Source organism: Eschrichtius robustus, chromosome 11 (genome assembly GCF_028021215.1).
Source record: "Eschrichtius robustus isolate mEscRob2 chromosome 11, mEscRob2.pri, whole genome shotgun sequence".
In the NCBI taxonomy this organism is placed as follows: Eukaryota; Metazoa; Chordata; class Mammalia; order Artiodactyla; family Eschrichtiidae; genus Eschrichtius; species Eschrichtius robustus.
The window spans coordinates 56,648,591-56,673,299 of NC_090834.1; the positions used below are offsets into that span (position 1 = coordinate 56,648,591).

Sequence of the window (24,709 nt, forward strand, 5' to 3'; positions counted from 1 at the left end):
CCTCTTCAACCATTGATAAAAAATATATAGAGTTTATGCCAGCCTCAGCGATCAGCTGTCTAACCTGTGCAGTTTGGAGAACATCAGGTCAAGTTTAAAGAGAAAGATCAGGGTGCCCAGAGAGCCCAAACTACCCCATGCCCCTTGGGAACCAGTGGCAGCACCCGGGTGAAAGAGCCCGCCAGGTACCCCAGAGAGAGGAGTCATGCTTCTAGCCTCACAGCCTGTGATGTATGAAGATAAGACCTCCACGCTTGGAGCGTACCGTCTGGCAGAAGAGACAGTTATGCAAACAAGTGATCATAACTCCAAGTGAGCCATGGGGGTTAGAAGTGCCCAGAAAAGGGGCTTTGAACCCAAACTGACAGGGGCAGGGGGTTGAGGGGGTGGTCATAAAAGGCTTCCTAGAGAAGGTAACTTCTAGTCTGAGTTAACCAGTGAAGGAGGAAAAAACACCTTCCGTGCAGAAGGAAACAGCATGTGCAAAGCCGTGAATGTGAGACAGGCAGTGAGCCGTTTCATGAGTGGTTTATAATTAGCCTGTTAATCTCGGCACCTTCTTTTTTTTTTTTTTTTTTTTAAATTAATTAATTAATTAATTTATTTATTTATGGCTGTGGTGGGTCTTCGTTTCTGTGCCAGGGCTTTCTCTAGTTGTGGCAAGTGGGGGCCACTCTTCATCGCGGTGCGCGGGCCTCTCATTATCGCAGCCTCTGTTGTTGCGGAGCACAGGCTCCAGACGCGCAGGCTCAGTAATTGTGGCTCACGGGCCCAGCTGCTCTGCGGCATGTGGGATTCTCCCAGACCAGGGCTCGAACCCATGTGCCCTGCATTGGCAGGCAGATTCTCAGCCACTGCGCCACCAGGGAAGCCCTTGGCACCTTCTTAAAGAGGGGAGTAGGGAGCTGTGGGCGCAGCCCTGGAGTGGTGGGTGGGCTCAGGTCAGATGGTGAGGGTCTTGTCCTGTGGGCAATGGGGAGCCATAGAAGGCTTTATGGCAGGGGAGTGACCTGGAGCAGGGGTGAGCCGGTGGGCTGAGACCCCAGTGTCATCTATGGCCCTGGTCTGGGTGTCCACTGGTGAGCTGAGGTCGTGACAGTGGCAGTGGTGAGAATCCCAGGGATGTGGAGGGCCAAGCCAGAGTCTGGCAATGACGGCTAAGTCGTTGAACCTGAAAAAGAGGGAGAAGGCCATGGTGATCCCCAGCCGCCTGCTTGGATGGATGGGGTGGGTGGTGTGGCAGCAGGTGGTAACGCTGAGATCAGGAGCACAGGAGAGGGAGCCGACTGGAGAATGCTCCGTACGAATTTCATTTGAGCGGCAGAGGCCTGAAGTGCAGGGAGGAGGTTGAGGCTAGTTATTTCGAACCACTTCATTGGCAGGAAGAAGGGTTTCCTGAAGTTGCGCTGCGAGTTCCTCCAGGTAACCCCCAGGGCTTGGCCCCGATTCTTCCTCCTAAAGCCCGTGGAGTAGATGTGCCGCTTCCTCCATCCCTTGGCTGTTTGAAGGCAGCAGTAGTGCTTTACCCGTCTCCTTCTTTCCAGAAAATTCCCCGAGAGGAACAAGGGAAGCCACGAGGAATCAGACTGTCAAAGGCTGGAAGGAACCTCAGGAGATCATCTATAAAAGGAAGGAACCTCCTTTTTCAGGCAAATTGAGGCCCAGGGAGGGGAAGGGAGTTTTCCAAAGCCACAGCGTGAGTTAATGACACAGCGGGGAACAGTTCTTCAGTCTAGGACTCTCTACTATACCACATAATTGGGTGTTTAATTTCCGAGCTATGAATTGTGTGGCCTAAGTGATGAGACTGGGAAAGCTAATCATAGGCATGTGGTGTATTTCAGCTGGACTCCTAGCCACACACTCTTTCTTTAATCCCTTTCCCTAACCTGTCTCCTCCCCAGGCTAACAGCATTGGTCCGCTGTTTATCCCCATAGGAACACAGTTTCTAAACCCCTCACCATCCAGGGAAGGCAGGGAAAGCACTGACTAGCTCCAGAGACTGCAGGGGAGGATCAGTGTCTACAGCACGGGCATGACCCCCAATCCAGGTGTCCCTTCTCTGGACCCACTCCAGCTGATCAGCACAGCCCTGACCATCACCTCCCTCCTTCGTGCTTTACCTCTACAAATGCAGCCCACTGCGTTTCCATGAGCTTCCTAATCTGCTCCAGCACACTGCAGCCTCCTGTTGAACTGAATTCCACCTCCTACACTCTCTCTCACAAACACACACACACAAACACACACACACACACACACACTCACACTCCTATTGATAGGTAAGGCTCCTTATTGATTTGGGACTTAACCTAACAGTTTATGGGTCAGACTATTTTTGAAAAGGGCAAGAAGGTAACAGTGGAAGGAAAGAAAACTTAATTGACAAGCAGAAAGCTTTCCCAGGACAAGTTCTGCCCTAAGGTGGACACAGCTTTAAGCTAGGGGAAAGCCATGTACCCAGGAAGGATCCCCTGTGGTTGTAACCGACCTTTTCTGATCGGTCTGTTCAGATTTTACAGGCAGGGACTTCGACTAATCCATCTCTGGGTCTCCAGTGTCAAGCACAGGGCTTATAGAGAGTGACCTTTGTGAAAGGAAGGAAAGCAGGGAAGCAGGAAGAGAGGGAGGGAGGAAAGAAGGACCACGTTTCTCTTCCTTCCAGTCCATCTTTCTGCCTTCTTTGGTGCCCAGTCACACAGCACAATCCAATCCGCCAACTTGCCGTGCACATCTTTAGCAAGCAGATGTTCATTAACAGATACCCCAGGCTCATCTGCCAAGAATGATTCAGCCTTGATTTTAGAATTAGAGGGGGCTCCCACCACCTCCTCCTCCTGTTTGCCAGTTGGGGAAACTGGAGCTCAGATAGGTTAAGTGCCTTGCCTAAGGTCACACAGCAATTAGCAGCTGATAGGGACAAGCACAAGAATGAAGTTTGGGCAAATGTCTACTGGGAGAGAGTTCTTCCAGGTTCAGATGGTGGCCCTGCCAAGTTGTTCATTCGCACGCTTAGAACAGATAGCTTTTGATGCCCTTGGCTTAGTTTGTAAATTGCCATGACTCTGGAAATAGCAATGCTGATTATACCTCTCTCTGACAGAGACTCTTGACACTGCTCTTTCCTCAACTGTCTGGTGAAGGCAGCAGGGTGTCCCTCACCCACACCCACCCTAGGAGAGCATTTGTTGCTGGATGAGGAATCCTGAGTGCATTTTAATGAAGCCTGGGCATTCTGGTTAACTCTTGTGACTACTCTGACATTTGGCTTTAAAAGGCTGGAAGTTGGGGTGAGCCCTCTGAATACCCTTAAAGCTGCCCCTCTGGCTCCAGGTTCTTGCAGGTGGGCTCTAGCCTCTCCCTCTGCTCCGCCTCACAGCCCTCCACTCCGAGTGCCCAGGTCTCCACACCATCCTGCTGCCTTAGGGGCCTGCATCTCTCAGCCTGTGGGCCTTTGCTGGTGCCAGCTCCCTCCCCTTTATATACCTTCACCCTGTCTCTACCTCAGTACCCAGTTCAAGGTTTCGCTCTTCCTAGAAGTTTCCCCAGACCACTCTAAGTGTAACCCGTTACAGCCTTGTGGGATGAGCCTCCTGCCTGAGACACTGCCCTGAAGCAGGACTTCAGAGGATGGGGCCAGGGGGTGACCCCAACCTCTTCCCCCTTCCTCCTTCCGGTGTCCTGCTGCGCTAACAATTAGCCAAACCTATCTGGAAGCCAGGGGGCAAGGGAGCACAGGTGATGGCAGCCCTTAGCAGTCACCTCCTGTGACAGAGAGTGAGTGAAACTGGGGATGGGGGTGGAAGCAAACAGGGAATAAAATCTTGTCTTATTAGCTATTTACCCATCCTAGACTAATTAGGACTAGACTAACCTCTGACTGGATGGCATACCCTTTAGGATCACCTTTAAGATTAACCGGTTGCTGTGCATGGCGTGCAGCTGTCTTCCCTGGCCCCCTCCTGCCAAACACCAGGTGTGCTCTCCAGTCATTGGAACAACCAAAAAACAGCCCTTTCCGCATTTCCAGACAGCCCTATTTGGAAAACCACTGCACTATACAGTGGGGCTTTTGCATTAGTTTAAGGCATTGTCCCTTCATTACTGTTTCTCACATACAAGCCCTTTAACAGTCTGAATTCACTCAAAGTTCTGCCCGAAGTGAACGAGGGAGCAGAAACAGCCACAATGTGACCTCATGGTGCTATTTTTCACTCCCCATCAAAGAGCACTGGGAGAGTAGCCTCAGGGAGCTCCAGCCTGCGGCCCCAGCCCGTGTGGGCCCTCCCCGTTTAGAGTCCCTGCACACGGGCCATGACACAGAACAAACAGCACAGCAGTGAAAGTGAACAGAAAGCATGTGTTCAGGGAGAGAACGAATGGGCAGAGAAAACAGCACACAAATGCAGCCCCTGGCCTCAAGCTCAGACCAGTGGTTCCCATTCGGACGCCACTGTTTTTATTCCTTCTGAGGCAATAAGAATAACGCTGGTAGTTCTCTCACACAGGACCCTACAGTTTGCGAGGTGCTTTCATAGACATTTGACAAGAAACCAAAACTCAGGTTCAGTAAATTGTCCGAGATTATATAGCTTGAAGGAGGCAGAGCGGAGGCTGGAAGTCAAGCCATCAGATCCCGGCTGCCGACTGTGGTGACAGAGAGCTTTCTGGCTTCTGTGAATTGGTCGAGGAGGCCAAGCTTCATTAGCTAAGCTCTCAGCACCGCTACTGCACCATCCCGAGTCAGTGGTCGTCGATGGCATTTTAATGGAAGCCAAATCACTCTTTCTCTTGGCATGCTCAGGCAGCTGGAGTTTTTGTGTTTTATGATAATTAAATACCATCATCCTTCATATCTGACAATCTTTAGGGCCCGATGAGTGACTGCAGCGCACGCTGGGTCATCGTTAACTCTGCAGCCAGGAGACCTTCCGGCGCCTGGCGGCCGTTTCGCAGGGTTGGAGGTGGACGCCCAGCCTGGCACCCTTTCTCAGAGCCAGTGCCGGCCTAGATCGCAGAGCTGTTGACACATGCAGATTCTCTGCCTGAGCCAAAGCTCTGCACGTTTATGTCTTTTTCTCCTGAACGTGCTCTTATAAAAGGGTGACGACGTGCTCCGCTGGAGTCTTGCTAGCAGTCAAGCATCCCACAGGCAGTCTGGGTCCTGCCTGCAGCCTGCCCCCGCCTGGGTCATCCTCCACAGGGCCGCCAGGAATCTGCCTCAAACACTGCTGTGATCACGGCCCTCCCGCCTCAAAGCCCATCGGGGCGCCCTCCCACCCTCCCGATAAAGGCCACGTTCTTTTGTTTGGCATCTCCAGGCGACCACCGCCCAGACCTGCTCCCAGTGTCTTCACCTGGCCTCCTGCCACTGCCCCCTCACAGCCACCCCAACACTAGTTAGAGAAGTGCCCAAGCCGGCCTCACGTTCACTCTCTCCTTCTCTCTCTCTCTCTCTCGACTCTGGACCTCCACACATGCATCATCCAATGCCTAGAATAGCCTTTAGACACAGGGCACATGTCACTTGTCACGAACCCTGCCCCGACCCTGACAGTCAAGCTGGCAGCCCTCTCTGTGCTCCGTTGAGCTCCAGCGGGGCTTCAGGGTAAGGCTAACGAGGATTCTAGGAGCCAGTGCTTGTGGACCGCTCGCCATGTGATGGGCATCAATGTGGGCACTTTCCCTGTGTCCACTCCCTCCGTGTACGCAAAGCAGGATGGTTAAGAGTGTGGGCTCTGGGGCCAGATGCTTGAGTTAAATTCTGGCTCCATCGCTCAGTGGTTTAGGAATCTTGGGCAAAGTTCCTAGCCTTTCTGTACATTAGTTTCCTCATCTATAAATTGGGGAATAATAATAGTACCTTCTTTATAGGGGTGTTATAAGGATTAAATAAGTAAAGCATTCGGAACCAGTCACATAGAGAGTACTCAATAAATGTTAACTATTATCATCTCATCATAATTACTATCTTGTGTAGTATCTATTGGTGTGTCTGTTATTTTTACTAAATTGTGAGCAGCTCAAAGTCAGAGACCATATTTCTTTCATCTCTAGATCTCTGTATATTCATTTGATGATAGCCCTTCCTCCTCCTCTTCCTTTTATTACATTACTACTATATGCTTATAGGTGAGGAATTAGAGGCTCAGAGAACTTGAGTAACTCGTCTCAAATCATGTAACTTGTCAGAGACAGAGCCACGGTTGAACCTAAGTCTGGGAGGCTCCTGAGCTCCGCTCTGGTACTCCTTTTACATCTGTCCCCCAAACACCAGCTATTTGTCAAGGCTGGGGCTCATCCTAATCTTAAAACTCCTCAAGTCCCTGCACACAACACAGGGCTGTTCTATTGCTGATTGGTTGCACAACCTCAGGGGCCCTCTCCTTAGGGTACACCCTGAACCCAGGACAGAGCAGCACCCTGGTTTGCTCTGAGATTCTTACCTAACGCAGAAAGGGGCCCTACTCTTTGAGGACATGGAGACCCCGTGTGTCCACTTTAGTACTGCGTGTCAGGCTGCAGCCATTCTCATTGCTTCTGATCTGCACGTCGAGCTACAAGCACCTTCCCAAGACCAGGGCTCCTGAAAACCAGTGGGGTTGTCCAGAGTGGGATTCACCTGTAGAAGAAGAGGACCACATTTCTGCCAGGCATGTTCCTGCTCTTTCTCTCTCAAGGGTTTTTGCTTTGGCACCCCTATTGTAAATGCTGTAGAGTGATCGTCGTGGTGACAATTTAGCACCTTATCCATTCAGCATGGCTTTACCATAACCGTGGAATTAATAGTTACTTTTTTTTTTAGCATTACTGTATTTCAGGCACTGTGCTAAGAACCATATATATATATATATATATATATATATATATATATATAAAATCTCATTTACTTCTCATAATGGCCCTATAAGTTGGGCATTATCTCCATATAATGATAAGAAAACTGAAGCTCCAGAGAAGTTAAGTATCTTGATCAAGGTCACACAGCTTATAAGTGGCAAAGCCAAACCTTGAACCCAGGGCTGTCTGACATCAAAGCCTAGTCTCCTTCTATCACCTACTGCTCTGCCCAGCACACTGAAGAAGCCTCACCATGATCCTGGTTCAGGGAGATGCAGCCCAGAGGCATTTGGTGTTCAGGATTTTTGTGCATATAAAATGAAAAACGTCTGAGGTGTTGGAGGGAACCAGCAACTGTAAATATATGTGAGAACTGGTAGGAAGCAAAAAACCTTCCTGGAAAACCAGGCTTGCAAAACTCAGATAAGCAAGTGGCCTTTACTGACAGAGGTGTGCAACGTAACAATAAAAATGACTCATATCTGGGCTTGATTCAGAGAGATAGTTAGTGGCTGTATCTGCGAAAAGAGGGTATAAATTGGAAGTACACCACAGCTTTGCAAATGTACCGGTGCTTACTCCCAGGTAGCAGAAGAGAAGCCATTGCTTGTGCAGACAAGAGGTCCACCTACCTGATTTGTTCTCCCTTCCCTGCCCCCCACGTTCCATAAATATTTACCGGTGATTTGGGGTGAATGGCGCAAGGGCCCTTTCCCTCAGGGCACAGTAGGGGCTCACTCTGTATTTGGCACTTGAGCAAAGGATATCCTCCAGAAAGTGGTGACGCAGGAATGTGTGCACCCTTCACGGGTGCACAGACCAAGGACCAGGAAGGTGACGTGACTTATTGGAGGCCACCCAGCCAGTGAGTAGGAACCACAAGAGAGTTCTTCTCTCTCTTAGGCCACCACTATCTCATTCACCGTTGTATTCCCAACACCCGGCTTACAGGTCCTGGCACAGAAAGGGGATTCAGTACATGCTGAATGAGTGAATTGGTTCTGAATTCCCTCTAAAGATGAGAGTATAAATTGGGGAGGATAAGGGGAGAAAAGAAGGCCTCTCCTCTCTGTCTTCCCTCCTGGCCATAGGAGCAGAAAGGAGTCTCCATTCAGACCAGAGAAAACATTTGCTCCTGGGGAAGGCCATGTCTTTTTTGGGGTTGTGAGTGCACTCCCATTGCTGAGCCCCCAAACACAGACCCTTTCCCTGGGAAACCTGGGAGACATCAGAATCCCCTTTCCTAGTGTTCTCAGAATGGAAGGGAAGTAGAGAGCCCAGCTGAAGCATCTGGGACTCTGGTTCCAGGCAAGTAAGTAAAGGGCTGTGTGGACCCATGGACTAGAGAGCCCAGGTGGCCTGCTGTCATTTTTGGCATACAAATATCCTCCACACCAGCCTTACCCTCCTGGACAGATTGCCCAGACCACTCACAAGAGCCACTCGCTCAATAAACCTACATTGAGCATCTGCTTCATTCTAGGACCTGTGATCAACAGCACAGAGGGAACAGGGATTTTTATACCTACTAGAGGAGGCAAGGTGGGGACATAAGTATGCATGCTCTGGGGGAGACAGAAAAGGTGAGTGGTCCAGGTTACCTGCTGTGTTAGCATTCAGTGGAGGAAAAGAGAACTTTGGGGAGGGTAGATCAAGGAAGGCTTTCTGGAAGGGGTGGCAATTGAGCTGAGCTTCAAAAAATAGAACGGATTTGGACCAGGACATTCCTTATCCCCATAGGAGAATTTCCTTTTAGACGCTTATACTTAAAATCTCATCATTTCAGGACTCTTGGCAGTGCTTCTATCAAGCCAGAGTCGGGCATCCTACTTAGTCACACAGCAAGTGTCTGTAGGCTTGCAGGCCAGCCTATCCTGACCCAGACCTCAGATGCTTGCTCTCTTCACTGAGGGTCTTTTTCTTGCCTTTGGCCATGGACTGAGACGGTCAAGCAGGTATCTGTGTTTTATGCAAAGGCACCATGGTTTGGTAGACAGAATTCAGGCTGTGGATTAGTTAGGACCACTCACTAGTTTTGTAAGCCTCAGCTTCCTCGTCTGTAAAATGGGAATGATAATCATACTGCCCCTTAGGAACTGCTGTGAGCATTAGAAAGGTTCAGGCTGTGAAAGTACACTTAGTATGTGCTCAAATACATGGCAGCAGCTATTAATATCAATTAGGTAAAATGCCATGGGAAGGTTGACTCCTAGTGATGGGCCAGGGGCAAGGACTAGGTCACCCTTCTCTGCTGGCCTCCTGATAACCACTGGACAGTAGTGCCCTGGACTGAAAGGCCAAGGGTAGGGAGGGACCCTCAATCAACCCAGGAGGCTGCTTCTGCTGCTGGCTTCTTTTCCAGGCTCCACGTGTCTCCATTAAAGTGCTGCCTGAGGACAGGTGGACCAAACAAATGACCCTGCATATTCTCGCTTTCTCCCTGGTCCAAGGCTGTCTGTTCTCTGCCTGTTCTACTGGCTCCCAGGTTCTCTCCCTTCCCATCAAGGGGCATCTCTGTTGGCAATCTTCTGGTCCAGGACCACAGCATGGTACATCTTCAGAGGGTACCATTCATATTCTGTGGCCTTCCTGAAGACCATCTTCATTGGAGTTGAAATGTTAGCCACTCTGTGGCCCAGCAGATCTCTTGGCCTTTGAGAGAAAGGTGTGGAGGGTACAGGGAGGGAGCTGATGAGAGATGAGGCTGGAAAGACAGACATGGATCAAATTCTAAAGGGCTTGGTAGATCCCATGTGGGCTTTATCCTGAAAATGGTTCATAGGAAGGAAGTGATCTGCTCACATGGGTTTCTGTTTCTTTTTCCCTTCTATTGCTACCCAGCCCCAGTCCCACCAGATTTGCTTTATAACTCGTTGGCATAAAAGACTGGGTTACATAAAAAGCAGAGAACGACGCATCTTCCACTAAAAGTAGCCGTAACACTGATAGTGCCTCACACTTGATTGTGTTTGATGGTTTCCAGAAGGCTGTCTGCTGAGCCAAGGAAGAGCGCAGCCTTTGGAATATCATACCTGTCTTGGTTTGGATCCCATATTCACTGAATCTCAGTCCTCTCTGTGAAATACAGGGTTCTCGAGAGGAACAAGTGATGTGGAATACTTTGTAAACTGTGAACTTGAGAAATGTTTCCTTCCCATTGATTGCCTCATTTGATATCACTGTAGCTCTGTGGTTCCCTTAATAAACTCTTTCCCCCATTTTACAGATGATAAAACTGAGGCTCAAAGAGGTAACGTGACATGTGCATGGTTGTCTTAGTCCTTTTTTTCTTTTTCTTTTTTTTAAAATTTTTATTGGAGTATAGTTGATTTACAATGTTGTGTTAGTTTCAGGTATACAGCAAAGTGAATCAGTTATACATATACATATATCCACTCTGTTTTAGATTCTTTTCCCATATAGGTCATTACAGAGTACTGAGTAGAGTTCCCTGTGCTATACAGTAGGTCCTTATTAGTTATCTATTTTATATATAGCAGTGTGTATGTGTCAATCTCAAATGTAAATTGGTACAACCATTATGGAGAACAGTGTGGAGCTTCCTTAAAAAACTAAGTATAGAACTACCATATGATCCAGCAATTCCACTCCTGGGCATATATCCATAGAAAACCATAATTAGAAAAGATACATGCACCCCAGTGTTCATTGCAGCAGTACTTACAATAGCCAAGACACGGAAGCAACCTAAATGTCCATCAACAGAGGAATGGATAAAGAAGATGTGGTGCAACATACAGCGGAATACTACTCAGCCATGAAAAAGTCTTAGACCTTTTGGAACCGAGGCAGTGTCCCTGATGATCTCTGAATCACCTTCAAGGCTAGTCTTCCCTTTTCTTGAAGAATAGTGCAAATTCAAAGCAAATTAGCTTTATGGTCCTGTCCTGTAGACTCTACGTTTGACAGCTGTCCTTCATTCTGTCTCCATCTTCTTCGGTTCAGATTGGCAGTGTTCCCTCTGGGGTGGCTGACTAGGTCCATGGTTCACACCCATAGACATCTTCTTATCAAATGGTCAATCAGCCCCACCCATGGTATTCTCTTCCGTACATACTTTCTCATTTTTTGCAGTACGGGCAGGCTGAGAATTTTTCAAATCTTTAAGTTATGGTTTCTTTTTGGTTAACCGTTCTTTCTTCGATTCATTTCTCTTTTCTCTCATTTTACTCGAAGCTGCCAGGAGGAACCAAGCCACTCTTTCAACACTTGACTTCAGAATCTCCTCGGAGAAATGTCTAATTTCATCGCTCACAACTTCTACCTCCCACAAAACACTAGAACACAGACACAGTTCAGCCAAGTTCCTTGCCACCGTAGAACAAGGATCGCCTTTCCTCCATTGTTCCAATTACATGCTCCTCGTTTCTGAGATCTCATCAGAATTGCCCTTAGTGTCCAGATTTCTATCACTAGTCTGTACATATTTATGTATTCTCTAAGAAGATAGAAGCTTTCTCTACACTTCTTTTTTTTCTTTTTTCTCCTGAGCACTCACCAGAATCACATTTAACAGTCCCTCAACAGAGCAACATAGTCTTTTTTTTAGCATGTACCTCAAAACTCTTGCAGACTCTACCCATTACCCAGTTCCAAAGATGCTTCCACATTGTTAGATATTTGTTCCAGCATCATCACACTTTTGGGTACCAATTTCTGTCTTAGTCAGCTTGGGCTGCTAAAGCAAAGTACCATAGACTGGGTCGCTTAAACCACAGACATTTATTTCTCACAGTTCCGGAGACTGGGAAGTCCAAGATCAAGGTATGGGCAGATTTAGCATCTGGTGAGAGGCCTTTTCCTAGTTTGCAGATGGCTACCTTCTTGCCATATCCTCACATGGCGCAGAGAGAAAGAGAGAAAGCTAGCTCTCTGGTCTCCTCTTACAAGCACACTCAACCCTCATGTCCTCATCTAAACCTGATTACCTCCCCGAAACCCCATCTGCAAATACCATCACGTTGGGGGTAGGGCTTCCACTTATGAATTTTGGAGGGGCATAAACATACAGTCCACGACAATGGTCATGTGGTTAATAAGTGGCAAAATCTAGAACAGAATCCAGTTTCCTGACCTTCTCCACCCTCATAATATCCTTAGCTTCCAAAGCTAGGCTTTTTGTGAGCATAGCTTAGGAGGATGGTACTTCAGATTTACTTCCAGGACTTGCCTCTAGCGGCATCACTAGAAACTTTCTTCGTAAATAGCATCCACTTAGCCATATGCCCCTGGGCACTTTACTTACCTGCTCTGAGTCTAAGTTTTTCACCTATAAATTTGGTGATAATAATACCTATTGCTCCAAGTACTTGAAAGGAGTAAATAAAATATAAATATTTATATATAAATAAAACATATACATATAAATATATTTAATATATATAAATAAAATATGTATCTTAATTCTCTCACCTGTAAAATGGAGATACAGACAGTACCTGCTTTGTAGTGGGTCGTGAGGATGAGCTGAATTAACACAGGTAGAGGGCTCGGAATAGTGCCTGGCACATAGTAAGGGCTCAAGAGATGTTAGTGGTGGTTTTTAATCCCCCCCAGACACCAGCGTGGCTCATTCCCTGTAGTCAGAAGTCACCTGAGGCCATCACTGGCTGTGTGACCTAAAGTTTCACCACTGCCTCCAAATACACAGGCCACAGCGCCCTTCCTGGCTTTACGTGTTCTCAGATTTATCACCATCTCGGTAAACTATGTATTAACTTATCTTGTTTTTTTCACTTGCTATGTACCATTGTGTGTAATTGGTGATGCTCACATTTTAGCACATGTCTGAATCACCTGGAGAGTTTGTGGAATCAGATAAATGGACCCCACCCCAGAATTCATGGTTCAGTAACTCTGGGGCAGGGCCCAAGAATTTTCATTTCGAAAAAATTCCCAGGTGCTGTTGAAGTTACTGATTCTAGCCATACCCTAAAAGTACCGAAGAAACAGCGGGAAGCTGATGACGTGCGAGGCTAGTCTTTTTTTTTTTTTTTTAATCTTGTTTATTATCTCTCTTACGAAAATGTCAGCTCAGTGGGGACAGGAGTTTTGTCTGCTTTGCTCCTTGATGTATCTCCAGCACCTAGAAGAGCAGGTGCTCAATGACTGCCTGTCGAGCACCTGTGTATTGACCGCATGACCGTGTCCGGTTTGCCAGTGCCTGCGGCTGACCCGGCTGCTGCCGCGCGATCCCCGTGGGGCCGTCCCCGCCCCGCTGACTGCACGTGTTTGTGCCCTAGATCCCCCGGGCGGCCTGCAGAACCACTCTCGGCTCCGGACACCGCCGCTGCCGCTCTCGCACGCCCACACCCCTAACCAGCACCACGCGGCCTCCATTAGCTCCCTGAACCGGGGCAACTTCACTCCGAGGAGCAACCCAAGCCCGGCCCCCACGGATCACTCGCTCTCCGGAGAGCCTGCGGCCGGGGGCGCGCAGGAGCCGGCCCACGCCCAGGACAACTGGCTGCTCAACAGCAACATCCCGCTGGAGACCAGGTGCGGGGCGCGGGGCGGCCGGGCTGAGACCCTCGGGCTCTGGAGGGGTCCTGCTGTGTGCCCACCACCGGGCCCGGCCCGGGTGGCTGGGGTCTGGGCCACAGCGTAGGGATACGAGAAGGGCGGTGGAATGATGTAGGGGAGAGAGAGCTGGGGCTTGGGAACCGAGCAGCCCTGAAGTTCAGGGCTAACCTGCTGCTTACTGAAGGTGTGACCTTGGTCAATTTGCTGACCCCCTTTGTGCCTCCCTTTCGTACACCACGGGGTTGCTGCCCACTGGAGAAGGCTGTTGTAACAGTAGATGAGAGCTGATGTGTGTGAGCGGGGCTGGCAGGTGGCAGAGAGCAGGCTCCCAGGATTTGATTTGGGCCCACACCTCTGCCTTTCCCTACCGTGACTTGGTCACCCTCTGCCTGGCATGAGCTTGCCTGGCCTGCGGCGGGTGCTCGGTGACTGCCATCTCCCCTCACCTCCTCTCCGCCTCTCCTGCTGGCCTAGCCCCTCTATACCCAGAGCCCTAATAATCCCTAACATTGATACATTTGAGTTTTGGTTACAAGGGCTTTCATATGTGGGATATGATAGAATCCTCACAACTTTAGGGAATAGGTACTACTATTGTGATCCCATTTAAGAGACTTGGAAGCTGAGACTCAACAAGGGTAGGCAGTCCGTGCACGGCTGAGATTTGAACCCAGGTGGCCCAGCTTCCGGGTGCAGTGCTGTCTCCCTACGCCACCAACCGTCTTCTCCTGGCCTGGACCCCCTCTGCCTCTCCCTTCTTCCAGCCTCCTCAAATGCTTCTTTCAGCTCAGGGATTTCAGTCAGCCTCTGTTCATAGCCTTCTTCCTTCCCTTTGCTAAGCCACTATTTTTCCCAAACAGAAGGGACTTTTTTAAGATTATAAAAACCATACAAACCCACTGGAGAAAATGCAGAAAGATAGAAAGACGAAAGTTAGATGTACCCATAATCCTACCACTCTGAGATAAGCGCTCTTGGCTTTGGGGGACATAGCCTTTTCCTATTTTCTCTAAACTGAGGATGAAGTGTCCCAGGCTGGACATTTGGAAGCTCTTTCTCAAAGAGAAAGTAGTTCTCAAAGTAGAGGGAAACAAAGATTTTCTCAAACTCCTGTTCCTTATCTGCGAAGAGGACAGAAGTCATACCACATTTGAGGAAGTGAAATTATACGGGGAAAGCGTACCCATCTGACTCTGCCTGGTGCATGACGGTGGTATTCCCACACTGAGCTAGTGGGTCCAGTGAGAGAAAATCAACATCCTTTTGTGCCATTTTACTCCCGTAGAATCATTTTTCCAAAAGCAAATTTCTGACAGATACGGCCCAACCTGCCCCCAGTCCCTTAATTAATATGTTTCTGTTGACAGTCTTTAAAATCACGTGTGACTTTTTCCTACATGCCTCCTTTGCTCTCTTCACGGGCAGAGTCAGATAATTGTATGTCTTCCTACCCAGAGTAGCTTAATCAGATCTCCATTATTTCCAAAGTGCTTATTGAATGACAGCACATGGTTGGTTTTGAAAGAAGCCAGCAAGTAATCGATGGTTCTGATTCTCTGCATGGAGCATGGCAGCTACTCCCTCTGCTTAGATGTTCATTTTTCTCACATAGGATCAAAGTAGGTGGTTCTCGTCCCAGAGTGGAGCGACCCTTCTGCGGCCTCCCAGTCTCCCGAGTTGCTGAGCCGAGGACCTGCGGCTGACTTTCCTTGTTGTCGGCCTCTGTGCTTTTTTCTATGTGCTGTTTTCTTCTTCCCCTGCTGCTAGAAAGGGTATTCCGGGGCTTGGGGAAAAAAAAAAAAAAAGTAGGTGGTTCTCCAAGTTTTTCAACGGAAAGGAAGATAGAGGACCAACAGCAGGGACATTATCCTGATGGTTAGTTTGAGACATGAAGGTGGTCCCAGCTTAAGTCTCTTGCCTCGTTAGCCAGTGCCCACATGCCTATCTGACCCTCTCTCCTCCCACGTCCATTGCTCAAACCACATGGAAGTTTGTTTTCTTTTTTCTTATACTTTATCATTCAACTAGTGTTCTGTAGAGCAGTTAGGAAATGGAAATAAGCAAGAAAAGAAAGTCACCCATATCTACCACCAAATGGTAATCATTGTTAACATGTTGACGTCTACTCATGTTTATATAACATTTTCTTGCTTTTCTAAATCCATTCACATATATAACATAATAATGTAAATTTAATATTCAGTAATGTGTGTATATGTGAGTGTACATATATGTGTAGTTATCAGTATTCCATCAAATCCCCAGGCCTTTCATGCCCCTGTGCCTTTGCACATACTCTTTGCACAACTCTCTGCCAGAGTCACCTTCCTCCTCGCTTCCTGGTCTAGCAAAGTCCTTGAAGACCCAGGTGAAATGTTTGAGGAAGGTTTCCGCTGTGATGTCAGAGTTCTGTGCATCTAAAGATAGCCTAAAACTGGGAGAGGCGCCTAGTACAGTGGATAACACAATCAGAATTCTAGATCTTCATACCAACTGGTTGACAGCACAAAACTAACAAGGTATAGTTTAAGAGGGATCAATGTCAAGTCTGGCAGATAGATAGAATCAAAAGTAACTGTGATCAACTTGGTGAGGTGGGAAGGATGTGGGCTTTAGATCAGATGGATGTGGATTCCTACCTTGGCTTTAATGCTTACTAGCTGGACAGCCTCCTTAACGTCTGTGAACCTTGATGTCCCCATCTGTAAATTGGGTCAAGAATTCACGCCTCTTGGGTTGGGAGTAAATGAAATATATGAGAAACACACAGCACAGTGCCTGGCATTAAAATACACGCTATAAAAGCCGTTTCCATTTTTGCCATATATATCTGCTCCCCATATCAACCCTGTGAAGAAACAAGTCATTCAAAAACATTTATTAAGCTCCTACTCACCAGAAAAATTGAGAGGAAACCACAGGTTCTATCTCTTGTCTACTTGGAAGAAGTGAGTTTGGCCCTGGTGTTCTGAGGGCATCAGTGATGGTCCACTCACTGTAGCGAGTTGTTCAAAGCACAGATCTCAGGGTCAGACACACCCTATGCTCAGACCCCCACCCCCACCCCAGTGCTCACTAGCTGTGGACCTAGACCTTATAAGTCTTCATCTCTAAAAGGGAGAAAATATTAGCAAATTCCTGTTCTGATGATCTATTGCCACATAACAAACTACCCAAAACTTAGTGGTTTAAAAAACACCAGTTTATTGTACTTCATAGTGTGAATCAGCAATTCAGGAAGAGCTCAGCTGGGCTGGTCTTCTGCTCCGCATGGGATAGACTGGGGTCCTCAGTGGTATTTGGCTGTTGGCTGGGCTGGTCTGAAGGATCCAAGATGGCTTCACTTACGTGCGTGACACCTTGGGGGAGACAGCTGGAAAGCTGGGCTCGGTAGGGCCCCTCTCCTTCTGATGGGGTCTCAGGGTCTCTCCGCATGGCCTTCCCTGCAGGGAACTGTACTTTGTCCCCAGCAACTCAAGGCTCCACTGCACTGAAACAAGAAGCCGTTGATTCTCTTAAACGGCTTGGCCTGGAACTGGCACGGCGTCACTTTTGCCATATTCTGTTGCTCAAAGCAGTCACAGGCCAGCCAGCTTCAGGGGAGGGACAGTAGACCCCACTTCTCAACGGGAGAAGTGCCAAGAATTTTCATCCACCTTGAATCTACCATACTGCCTCATAAGGATGTTGGAGCAATTACATAAAATAATGCCTGCAAATGTCTTAGCACACAGTAAGTGCTCAACTCCTTATCATGTAGTACTTGTTGTACAGTAAATGTTCACGCAATGCCTACTGTGTGCCTGAGACATTTAAGAGAATAGACTCTTGCAGTAGGATAGAGATAAGCACAGGAAATGTGTTTTAATTGCCTCGGGATCCCCAGCACACAACACAGCCTTGCCACCTGCTGGGGGCTTGGCAGATATTAACACACAGGTGAAATGAATGAGTGAATGAATGATGGAACAAATGAATGGATACATATACTCACCTGAGACTTGAGTGGGGCACAGACAAGACTTCCCAACGGACCTGGTGCTGTGTGACTGTGTCGAAAAGCAGGATGCCCCAGGGAGAGGCAGGAAGGAAAGGAGGGCCTGGAGAGGCGCAGCCTGAGCAAAGCCCTAGAAGCCCCAGAGAGCAGGGCCTGTTTGAGACCGTTGTCCTAAACAGCTTTGCCAAGCCCCACCAGAACGGGGGGCCCCCTGATGCCAGAGAAACAGCCACAGACCCTTCCCTAATTGTCACACTGAGTTTCTGTTGAGAGTCTAAAATAAATAGCTGAGCAAATACCATAACAGCTGGTAGAATGACCAGGGGGGAATTCAATTGCATGCTGGCAGGAAAAGGAAGGCTAGCAGAAGGACGAAGGAGAGAGAGGGCTTGGTTAACCCACTCCTTTCTGTGCCCCCGCTGTGCCTCTGGCACTCCCCCAGGGCGACTGAGTCCCCCAAGGAGGAGATCGAGTCTACCTGTGCTCCCCAGAGCTGGGGTGTGGTATTGCTTTAAGCCCTGCAGGTGCATCTGTGGTCCATTCTGGTGGGAGCCATGTGTTCAGGGTCCCCTAAAACCTGATCCACTTCTCTCACACTCTGCAGCATCAGACGCGTAATTGATTCCACAGGGACTGCCTGATTAATAACCCATCAGGCTCCTGTCGGATGAAGGGGAAGCTGGAGTAGAAGGCTGCCAGACCTCAGCTCTAACTCATGTGATCTCAGGCCTGGTTTGGGAGCCTGGGGGCCACCCTGTGGTCATCCTCAATTTGGGGAACAGCCCTGCCCACCCTCAGGGATGGGAGACGATCCCGTGGTCTCCAGCCCGGCCCTGATGCGCTTCCCAGAATGGCCACGGTGTCTGCTGGTGCGCCAGGCCGGCCCCTGAGCATCGCAGGGAATTGGGAAGGACGGTCGTCCCTGTCATTGGTGATTCCGTCACAGACATGCATAAGATACAGCCACTGCCACATAAGAAGCTGGAGGTCTGGGGAGGGAGGCAGACCCGTAAATGAATGAATGGAGACAGGGCTGTCTGGATGATGCTCTGAGAGGAGGGGAGAGGGTGTTGCTCCCTCGGCTTGGAAGCCTCAAATAACAATCACAACAAACACTCAGAGGGCCCCCCCTGGGTGCTCTAATGAGCTCCCAACCGAGGAAGCTCATTAGAGACTCAGGGCCCAGGATTTTTACTGGGGGCTGGTCGCGTGGACATTCACCTGCCTGGCAAGTACCCACAATCCAGACTCCCAGAAGGAAAGCAGGTGTTCAGCATAAACCATATTGTTTGTACAAATAAAACTCAGTGAGTCAGCCCCTCTTATCAGTTGATGGTGGGAACCCTCCTGAACCCTAAGTTCCCAGACACCAGCCAAGGGCCAACCTTATAAGCAGGCCTTTCGAAGGATAGCAGTCAGGACTGCCATCTTAACTCTTCTGCACAGAAAGGTAGTCTTATTACCCTCCTCACTTTAGAGGTGAAGAATCTGAAGAACAGAAAACTTAAGTAACTTGCCTAAGGAGCCACAGCCAGTACATGGCAGGACCAAGAGCCGTACCCAGGCCGGCTGACTCTGGAGCTTATGCCCCTAATCGCTGTCCAGTGCTGCCTTCCTGATTATTAAAGGTAGCATCTTGGGGCATGCATTAGTAGACTCTGCAGGGAGAAAGGAATTCTGAGATGAGGGACAGTTGTGCAAAGGCCAGGAGGGAGCTTGGCCTTTTGGAGAGAGAGTCAAGAGTTTGGTGAAGTGGGAGCTGCAGGGGCTTCCCAGTGGAGATGACAGTAAATGGGGGTCACTGGTGGAGGACCTTGAGTTCCATGAACAGGAGGTTGCACTTTTCCCTGTGGGCATGGGGGCTGGGGGTGGTAGAAGTAGGGGTAAGTAGCTGCCAACATCTTGCAAACTGAGAGTGACATCATGAGATTGGCAGGGCCAAGACCTGGTTCATTTTTGTTTCTTTGTTCATCCATTTGTTCAAATGCCAGCTCCATAACTAACTCTAAGTAGGGTCTTGGCCAAGTCTCTTAACACCCTGCACACCTTGGGAGGGGTGGAGGTCTGCAGAGTGTGGGGTGTGATCCCTGCCTGTCCTGCTCTACCGGGTGGCTGTCCCAGGGCTTAGGGGGTGGAAACATGGTCCAGGACAGTGGGCTCATGGTGAGAAGCTGGGCTGTTGAACAGGGCAGTCCCAGAAGAACTACTGGCCGCTGCAGCTTCCCATCCACTTCCTTCCCCAAAGCCGTGCGTTTTGTGCTTGGGAAGCAAGCTTAACCGGCCCTGGGTCAGAGAGACGGAACCCTGCTTCAGGCAGCTCGGGGACTGGTCCAGGGCCCCCCTCAGGCTTAGAGGGGAGCCAGTCCCCTCCCCTCTCTAAGAAGAGCTTTGAGAGCAGTCTAGCACTACACTGCAGTTCCTTCGCCAAGCCAGCGGCAGCTCTTTCCTTACAGGCAACTTGGGGCTGTGAGGCCGGAGAGATCTGAGTTTGAGTCCCATCTCTAGCTTTCCACTGCCGTGTGATCTTAGGCTGTCACTTAACCTATCTGGGCCTCAGTTTCCATATCTGTAAAATGAGTTAACAACACCCACCAACGTGAGGTCAGATGAATCCAGTGGCCATACCTGAGCTCCCAGCAGCAGTGGCTGGAGACCCTGCAGCACTGTGACCCAAGCAGGGCTCAGCAGCTCAGGGTCCCCATCAGGAAATCCTCGTCACTTCTGTGTTTCAGAAGAACCAGAAACCCAGGGTGCTGGGGGCAGAGATAGACAGGAAATTTAGCGGGGAGCCTTGAACTGGGAGTCTGGACACCCGGGTTTTCGTTCCAGCTCTGCCACTGACTTGCTGTGTGGATGGGAGCAGGACCCATGTCTCTCTGGGTCTTGGTTTTCTCAGCAGTCAAATGAGACCTAATAATTTGACCCAGAGCTCAGTTTTCAAAGTACAGAATGAGGCTTACTATTTCAAGACAATAATAGCATCTGAATAGGCAGCATTTCAGCAAGTGCTCATGTCCCCCCAAACTCCCGAGTGATCTAAATGATTAACATCCAAATTAGCATGGGTATGGATGCTCTTTCAGGAAATCCTATGCACTCTGTCACTCTAGAAACCCTTTGTTCTGTTGCGTTGCCTTTTCCCTTGTTTGAATAGATCTGTACTTTTAGGAGATACTTGTCTGCTCTCTCTTTTTAAATAACTGTTTCCTTTTGAATTACAAAATTAAAAATTAAAATCACTCTTGAACCAGACAGTGGAAAATCCCCACTGTTAACAGTTTGATCTTTATCCTTTGTCTTTTTCCCCTGAATATATTTATTTATTTGTTTCTGATGCATCTTAAGTATAGATTTGACTCTCTGAGAGCATAGTCCTTACCTAGTGATGCAGGCCAGACTCCTACATGTTCTGGCGAGCGTGCCACGCAGCCACCCTCAGGCCCTAGGACGGCAGCAAGAACTCATCCCTGGCGCCCCTGGACAGGGGCAGTTAGGGCCTGCTCAGGCTGGGCCGTATAGACTATAAGAAGGCTGAAAATTTCCTCGTGAAGTGCAGGGAATAGATGAAATAATAATAAAACCTCACCTGTGCTGCCCTCAATTAAACACCAACTGCATGCTAGCGATATGCCAGGCACGCTTATCTTTGTATACCTCGTCATCTGCAGTATTTGGCAAATGTTATTTGAGTGCCTGCTTCCATGTGTCAGGTACTCTTCTAGACTCTGGGCACACGGGCAGAGAATACGACCTAAGATTTCTACCCTCATGAAACTAAATGGCATTAGGAAAAAGCACAATAAGCGTATTATATACATATATATATACACACACACACACGTACGCCTGCACACATACATATACACATATACATATGTGTGTGTGTGCATGTCTAGTGCTACGTGGAAATCTAAAGCAGTTCAGGGGGCCAGTGGGTGACTAGATAGAGTAGGGTGGGAGCTTTTATAGTTAGGGTGAGAAGGGAGGGACTGATCTGTGCAGGTATTTGGGGACACGTGATTCAGGAAAATAGCAGCAAAGGCTTTATTCCTGTGATGCCACTGGAGGGGTGAGAGCAGGGCAGTGGCATGAGCCAGATGATACTTCAGGAGAAGTACCATCTGGATCTCTAAGGAGAGTGAGTCTCCTGGTTTATGAACCATCAGAGAGACGGATTCACCTGCTTGAGGCCCCGGGGCATGATGGAACCAGACCGTGCTGACCCCGGGGCCTGTGTACCGCCCACTGTGTCACAGGACCTCCCATCAGGAGGCCATCTGTCTGGGGGCAGAAATGGGGCCACTCTGAGGGACTCCCCTGCAGGAACTCCTAGGCTCTGTGGGATGCCCCAGGGGTAGTGAACGCTATCAGAACCGCCTGCCACCCAGGCTGCTGGACCCAGACTGCTTCAGGATCCTCTCAAAGGGAAGGTCCCCACCACCGCGGCGGTACTCGAGGCCCGGCTGCAAAACAGTGTTGCCAGTACCCAGGAGTGCCCACGAAATGGTGCTCTGAGATAGTACTTACAACCCCTCGCGTTGGTCTGTGAGGCCGGCCAGGGGCAAAGCCACAGGCTAGGCAGCGACCCAGGGTTACAGGCAGAGAGGGCCTGAGCTCTGGCGTCAGACAAACTCAGGCTGCCATCAAGCTCTGACGCTTGTTTACTGTACAGTAGGACCTTAGGAGTGTTACTTCTCCGAGCCTTGCCGTGCCAGCCCGCAAAACAGAGATGATGGCAGAGACTTTGTAGGTTGCTGTGAAGAGGAAGATTTACACTGGATAATAGTTGCAGAGTTCTAGACAGTGAAAAGCATACGGTGGATGTAGGGTAGGTAGTTGCTATTATAGTTAGCATTAGTACTTCTGTAATCTTTGTTTAGCCCTTGAAAAGCTTCCAACATTCCTCAGTTGGTCCTAGAGCAACCTGTGAGCTTAGTATTATTAGCCCCATTTTACAGATGAAAAAAGTAGTGTAAGATTAGAAGAGGTTAAAGTGTTTACACAAAGTCACACGGCACGAAAGCGGCAGAAGAGGGACTTGAATGTAGATTTTCCGGTTCTCACGACCTGGTCAAAGTCAGAAGGATGGTCCCTGGCAGGGCTGGGCGTGAAAGGTAGCTTTCTGCAGTCAGTCTTTCCCTTGGGCACACACAGCAGGCTGCATGCACCACCGGCTTCTTCGAAATGATTCAAGGCAGGTGGCAGCAATCCTGAAACATCAGAAAACAGGATCCCATGCACTCATGTGTGAGTGATGCCACTTAGCAGGCACGGTTGAGACTAAAATAGCTAGTGTGTCTACCTTCATTCTGGGTCCCGAAATGCTGCACTGCCCTCAGTGCATGTGGAGGGACAAAAGAGCCCTCCCCCTCTGTCTCTGTGGGGTGCCATCCTCGCCAATCAGTCATCACCCAGGTCCCTGCACTGCCAAAGGACCCTGACATTCCAGTACAATCACAGCTTGGGGACTTGTGAGAAATGCAGATCCCCAGGCCCCCAACACCTACTGACCCCGAATTTCTGGGGCTGGGTCTCAGCAAAGCACAGCTCTCCAGAGGATTCTGGTGCTTACTCAAGTTTGAAAACCACAGCTTTAGAAGCAAATGGCCCAAAATGCTTGTCTGTCTTTTTCCTTTGGACTAGCAAAGTACGCATCGCTGGCTGTTGTTAAAGCAGACGTAGGCAGGGTGAAGTAGAGGAGAAAGCACAGGCTTCGTAACCAGATAAACTTGGGCTCAAATTCCTGCTTTGAACCTTGCTAGCTGGTAGCCTTGGCTAGTCCTGGGACCTCTCCACATCTCCATTTCCTCGTCTGTAAAATGGGGATGACACTGCCTTCCTTGCACTGCCTCTTTTGAAGACTTGAGATAAATGGATATAACATGCCTAGCTCAGCACCTGAGCCATAGTCAGTCTTCAGCAGTCAGATCTGTGATTTGATGCCCACAACTGGCAGACATACAGGTTTGTATGGGGAGTGCTCCCTCCAGATGCCCCGGTCCAGGCCGACCCCGGGCACTCGTGGCTTGCACACAGACCCATTGCCTGGAAACTGCATCCTGCTGGTCTCACGCACAACTGCACCCGTCAGCCACTTTGTGTGTTTCTCTACTCTCCGCCTTCATTGATGCATGACTCATTGCTTCATTCATGTCTCCATGTGTGCATAGAAACCTAGGCAAGCAGCCATTCCTAGGGACATTGCAGGACAACCTCATTGAGATGGACATTCTCAGCGCCTCCCGCCATGATGGGTCTTACAGTGATGGGTAGGTGACATCCACATGCTCCTCCTCTGTGTGTGCTCTCCCTGTGGCTCCTGCACTTGCATGCAGACTCTGAGACCTTTCCCTGGGATCTCCTGGGGGAAGTGATGAGGCCATGTTGCATGCCCATCCCCAAGTCCATGTTCAACTTGCAAGAGTTTATCCTTGGAATACACTGTCCCCCAGCATATTAACAGCAGTCTTGTTAATATGACGCTCCTGGCATCTCACTGGCTGCCTCTGCCATTCTGAAAGCCATCTCATGTAGCAACTTTTATGCAGCACAGGCCCTGTATTGTGTGTATGCTGGCCCTGAGTATGTATTCTGTGGCTTGAGTCATCTTGCACCCCAGCAGGGTACAAGATTCCTCTAAGTGTTACCTTTGACCCTAAGACTTCAGGGGCATGCAGTACATCCAGTGCACCCCGTTTCCCAGGCTGTGTCCCAGTCCTCTCGTGGCCATGGTTAAAGCCAAGCTGTGGAGGATTTCCTGGCACTTAGTTTGGCCACAACCGTGTGCTTTGACCTTGCCGTGTGGCCCTCAAGACTGTAACCAGGCTGCAGTTGCCCATCTGTCCCCTCCCATGGCTTTTACCAGGGGCTTGGAAGGCAGCAGACTGGCTTTTGAGGAGAGTGCTTAGAAGGCATTTGCTGCCATTGGCCGTGTAACAGCCACTAGGGGACTCTTGACCATGGCAGAGCTTAGTGGTGGTTTCTTGGTTCCCACTCCTACCAAAACCCCCTTTAAAACAATTGGTATTTTATTCCTCCACCACGGTACAAAGGCAAAGGACATATTGGAGGGAGACGGAAATTTTTCAGTTTCATAATCTCCAGGGGGCAGAACAGAATTTTAGACACTTTCCAAGTTACTGCAATAATTTTAGAAAACATCTAGTTTATTCCCCAAGAAACAGCATCCCAGCCCCATCCCTTCCCAGGAAAAGGATCTCAACACTCAGCCTTCTGTCCAATTGGTAACACCTTCCGCCTTGGCTTGGGTGGGTTCCCCATTGACAGGGCTGTCCCATCCGTGTTTCGTGGAAACATGTCTTCGTGTG

General features: G+C 49.2%; 1 protein-coding gene across 1 annotated transcript in view; it reads left to right on the forward strand.

Moving 5' to 3' along the window:
* Positions 1 to 24,709, forward strand: part of TENM4 (teneurin transmembrane protein 4) — a 396,776-nt gene that overhangs the window by 147,202 nt on the left and 224,865 nt on the right. Inside the window, exons 3-4 of the mRNA XM_068554555.1 lie at positions 13,105 to 13,360; positions 23,552 to 23,650. Of these exons, the coding sequence (XP_068410656.1) occupies positions 13,105 to 13,360; positions 23,552 to 23,650 (355 nt within the window). The remainder of the gene's footprint in view (positions 1 to 13,104; positions 13,361 to 23,551; positions 23,651 to 24,709) is intronic.